The 5,461-nt window shown below is 36.8% G+C and overlaps 1 protein-coding gene across 1 annotated transcript in view; it reads left to right on the top strand.

Annotated features, from left to right (window-relative positions):
- Positions 1 to 4,602, top strand: part of LOC108738888 (LHFPL tetraspan subfamily member 6 protein-like) — a 109,713-nt gene extending 105,111 nt beyond the window's left edge. The window contains exon 6 of the mRNA XM_025980326.1: positions 4,461 to 4,602. Within this exon, the coding sequence (XP_025836111.1) occupies positions 4,461 to 4,579 (119 nt within the window). The 3' untranslated portion in view covers positions 4,580 to 4,602. The remainder of the gene's footprint in view (positions 1 to 4,460) is intronic.
- Positions 4,603 to 5,461: the final 859 nt, after the last annotated feature.

Genomic DNA, 5,461 nt, shown 5'->3' with positions numbered 1-5,461 from the left:
TATGTTTGGAGCACGGCGTTGTACGGGTGCGAAACATGGACAGTGGGAGCGGCGGAAAAGAAAAGGTTAGAAGCGTTCGAAATGTGGTGTTATAGGCGGATGATGAGGATATCGTGGGTAGAAAAGGTTAGAAATGAAGAGGTATTAGAAAGAAGGAGAGAACAGAGGACTCTATGGAAGTCAATAAAAAATAGACGAGATAGGTTGGTAGGACACCTTCTTAGGCATGAAGGTCTAGTCAGAGACATATTAGAGGCAGAAACAGGAGTTAGGAGGGGTAGAGATAGACCCAGATTAGATTACTGTTCGCAAATAGTCAAGATGTGGGCTGTTCTAGTTTTAGGGAAATGCGAAGATTAGCTCAGGATAGGAAAGAGTGGAGGTACTTGTCTAACCAGCCTTGGCACTGACGACCTTATGATGATGACTGCTACGCTACTACATTTAATAGCGTTTAGACACCCACTGCGATAAAAATTAATTAAAAATCTATTTTGTTTATCGCTAATAGTATGGAATACCACTTTACGTACACCTAGAGAGGGTATTAACAACACAAAAAGAAGAAGAAATTAACATTACGTAAACTTTAATAGGTAAATTAATAGCCTCTTTTATAGTGCCCCATCGCCTCCTTCAAGCTTGTTACTTATTTCAGAAACACCTTGCACAGTATAATAACGGTACTGTAAATACATTTACGTATAGTTTAATGTTGTTTAGGTTTGCGATGATCTACTTTAACACAGTAAGTAAACCAATCAATAATCAAAAGGCCTGGATATATGCACTTTAGTACACAGTTGATACAAAACTAAAAGCGATGTACCGATTTATCACGTCATTAAACTAAACGTCGCTATCCCAAGTTGCTGTTGATAAATCCTTAAATTCTCTCAAAATAATCAGATTATTCGGAAAGGGTTGTCCATAAATTATGTTATGGAAGGAGGCGAGCATTATGGTCCAGTGGTCCAGTTATGTGAAGGTTTGGAGGGTCAAGGTTTGCGTTATACGGATTGTTCGCAGCTTTGATTTACTCCAGTCCGACAGAAAGCATTAGGTCGTGTATTATTTAACATAACAAAATTGTTATGCCGGGTGTTTTTGTTATAAGCAGCAAGCTTTGGGGGTTATAACTAGATTCAGTAGGGAAACACATGACGAGTAGAGCAGGGTGGTTAAGGGACAAAAAAAATGTAAGAAAACCAGACGAAGTTGCAATCTAAAGCCGGCGCTGAATTGAGAACGCATAGAGAAATTACGATAACAACTAAGCAACTAAATCAATGAAAAATGTAAACATTCACGGTTAATAATCTTTAAATAGTCACTGAGATAACAATTAATTTAATAACTAGTTTCTTTATCGCTAGTAGTATGCAATACTATTTAAAGTACACTTCGACGTGAGAACACAAAATACAAAATAAATACACATTTAACACGGATGCTGCAGCTGATTGAATGCAGCGTTGCAATGTCGTATTTCTCTGCGTGTCCTACCAGGGCCGGACTGGCTCTTTCAAATACGTTTTTCTCGAAAACGATGTACTTTCGGACCACTAAACATTTACTTATTTTTCTTGTTTTATAGTGCTCTTTCACCTCTTACAAGCTTGCTGCGTATGTANAATTATGGGCAAAATAAATGGGTGCATTAGATTAAATAAATTTTACTTTTTAGTTAATAGGTAACAGCTAAATATGTATTTTATTTATTGCCCTCAAAATGTTTGAAATAATTTAGAATTATACTTTGGAAAACATTTTTAACTACCACAAATATCAGGCCCTAGCCGTGTCCGCTTACCAAAATTTTGTATTTGGCCACTAATACCTGAAAAAGTATTCCTTTTATACACTTTTATTTTATTGAAGACATTTAAAAATATGACCTATTTGCCTAATAACATCAATAAAATAACAATATTTGGAAAAAAACATTACATTTATGTAAGTTAAATATATGTCCGCGACTTTAACCGTGAGGCCCTGGCCGCTTAGGAATTTTGAAATTCTGCGGTTTTTATCGTGAATGAGGGAATGAGAATCAGTTCACTATAAAGTATAGACATGAAGTTATCTGCAAATGCCGCTCGCTTTGTGTCGGCCATTTTGTAATTCAGTGCAACCGCGGCGTAAAATGGCTAGCACGCCTTGTTCCAGTGACTTTTTCAGTCCCTCGGTAAGCAATTTTTATATTAAATAGTAGGCAATTGTTTTTAATTGTCAACGATTTAGTATTGTTTTGTAAGCCCCGTTCATTAAATGACGTTAGGAATTGTGGTATATATAGGGTTGTTCGGAAAGTCATTTCGTTTTTTCCCAACAGAGGATTTAATTGTATTCTTTTGCACCCAACTTCACATTTAAGCCGTATAATTTTTATATGCTTTGAGAGCTCATATAGCAAGGCTTGTGTGTGAAAAATTCCAATTAATTNAGACGAAGTTGCAATCTAAAGCCGGCGCTGAATTGAGAACGCATAGAGAAATTACGATAACAACTAAGCAACTAAATCAATGAAAAATGTAAACATTCACGGTTAATAATCTTTAAATAGTCACTGAGATAACAATTAATTTAATAACTAGTTTCTTTATCGCTAGTAGTATGCAATACTATTTAAAGTACACTTCGACGTGAGAACACAAAATACAAAATAAATACACATTTAACACGGATGCTGCAGCTGATTGAATGCAGCGTTGCAATGTCGTATTTCTCTGCGTGTCCTACCAGGGCCGGACTGGCTCTTTCAAATACGTTTTTCTCGAAAACGATGTACTTTCGGACCACTAAACATTTACTTATTTTTCTTGTTTTATAGTGCTCTTTCACCTCTTACAAGCTTGCTGCGTATGTATTTCGGAAACAGCCTATATAATTAAATATTAATTAATACAACAGCCTACCTATCATGAACTCCGCATGGGGCTATTTATATAACATTGCCAGAATAATTCCTATAAATTTGTTTCCGTTGTTCAGCAATGTGTCAACAACCTTTAAGTTAATTACAAATTCTAATTGGAAATTTGGAAATATTTTGAATTATGCAATTTATGGACAGCTCCAAAATAAACTTACTTTTGTATAGACCGATTTGTAATACTGTGCCTAGTAACATAAAGTGTATGAATAATATGGCAAAAAGATAAAATCAGTAACAGAAATAAACAAATGTTAAGTAACATACCTAGTGGCAACTTTGGTTTTGTCAAGAATATTGTCAGTCGATTGGTACAAAAAAACCGAGTGGTGTGCCCTGGTCTAAGTTTTTGTGCAGTTCAGAAATAATATTCCACAAATAATCTTCTACTTCTCTTCTTTCTTCACCGTCCAATCTTTCTGTCTCCACCTATTCTCACAATTCCTAAAAGAAGAGGTTGAAGAGGGTCATCCGCTCTACTCAGTTTTTTACTACAGTATTGAACGAATGGACTGCCCGTCCACCAATATGATGTATTGGAAATGAGATAACTAAAGGCTTTTTTTGTTTGGTCTGGTGGTCTAGATCATAATTAGTATTTGGAGAAAAACTGCCACCGGTTCTTTTTCGAGTTAGATTGTCCGGGTTCATCTTGTTCTGCGGTTTCCTTGAACAACCCGATATCTAGCACTATGAGTTGGCAATGAAATCATTCAAAGGTTTTTCATTCTTAGTATAAAAAATCTACTTTAAAATTTCAATACTGTCATGTATTGAAACACCTTCTCGCACTATTACTACCTTTATTTAATTATTTGCTGTCTAATTAAGACTTCTATTATTAATTAGTTACCAATTCAGCATTATATGAACACTTTGTCACTTCTTCCCTCCTCCTTCGCTCTGTACCGCCTCGAACGCATTATTGTAGTAACTACTCTAGATCTCGCAAGAACTAGATATTTATAAAGGCTGACCGTGTTCTAGAATGATCCAGTATCTGCCGTCTAGGAACCTGGTTTCTTTACCATCATGTATGTTGGGTTGTCTATATGCATGTGACAATACGAATATTCACCTTAATGCACACATTTTCCCTATAATCACGTGGTAGATCACGTGCATCAGTTTTTGACTTATATCAACTATCCGTTGTATATATTATTATAGATATTACGTGAAGGCATTTATTAACTAATTATAAACATCCATTGTCAATTACCAAATTATATAATGTAGCTACATGCAAGACTGCTTTTTTAAGAAGCTCAAGAAATTGATGAGTCCGTGATAACAATATGTTGTAGACAGTGGCGTAAATAGGGGAAGAGGGCAATAATCCCGTTTAGTAGCATTTAGGCACAGTAAGTGCCATGCATTCCGAGCTGGAAGGTGTTTAATTTTTACTGTTTTAGTGCTTTTTGGCACATCAAAAGACGCCCTTGACGCTACTTCCGCTAGTTACGCAACTGAATGTAGATTTTTCAGGCATTAATTAATTACTAAATTATCTATTTCGTTTCAGGAACATGTCGTCTGTCTTGGTCGCTTTATCTGCTGGTCGTTGCGTTCTTGCTCCTTGTTGTGTGTTTTTGTCTAAGTTTTTGCGCGTCTCGGGTGAGAGTCGGTTCGTTTCGGATCTGAAAAGAAATCGTCAGCAGCACGAAATTAACGAACACGTGGCAATAAGGTTAGCGCACGCTTCGGATACGTGCGAGAAAGGCCGACTATCGCCGGAAATGTACGAGCTGGGAAAACTAGCGCCGGAGAAGTTACGACTGTCGCCCAAAGCGTACGAAGTGAAACAACTGGGAACGTTTGAGACGTCCGATAATTCACGCCTCTCGTCGAAACCATTAGAAGTGAAACAACTGGCTACGCTCGAAGTATCCGATAATGCACTATCGTCGGCAAAAGCCTACGAAGTAAGACAACTGGTGATATTCGAAGCATGCAAGAACGCACGACAGTCGGCGGTACCGTCCGATATGAAGACGATGCCGAACATAAAAAGGAAGAACAAAGGAAAGGCTATGAAAACAAGTGCATCATGTATTGTCGCGGGATCAGTAAACGTACCACTTTCACCCGTCATCTTGAACTTAGAGACATTTAATGGCACCACAAATGGGCACGATGTGCCCAAGTGCTTGAAATCGACTAACGTGTTCGATTGAATATACATAAAATAGTGCACGTCGCGCTGTGATACTTATAAAGTCTTATCGTTTCGATGAAATGTTTTTACTATTTTGTAATTTAAAACACTTCGTCTTTATTAAAGTCTGAATAAAGAATATTTGTATTTATTTAAATCAATTAGATACCTCATTCAATTTATTACGATATTTATCCTTATATATACAATATTAATTTGAAATCATTTTTTCGATTTTTTATTTACCCACTACAAACTACCTCAAATTAATGAGGGAAAAATTGTTGCTGTTGTCACACCCCCGCCGGGAATCGAACCCGGGACCTTTGGCTTTACGCACCAATGTTCTGACCACTAAACTACGAGAG

This window comes from Agrilus planipennis, unplaced genomic scaffold (assembly GCF_000699045.2).
Source record: "Agrilus planipennis isolate EAB-ADULT unplaced genomic scaffold, Apla_2.0 scaffold210, whole genome shotgun sequence".
Classification (NCBI taxonomy): Eukaryota; Metazoa; Arthropoda; class Insecta; order Coleoptera; family Buprestidae; genus Agrilus; species Agrilus planipennis.
Note: the sequence above shows the minus strand (reverse complement) of the source record. Positions and strands in the feature narration are given on the sequence as shown.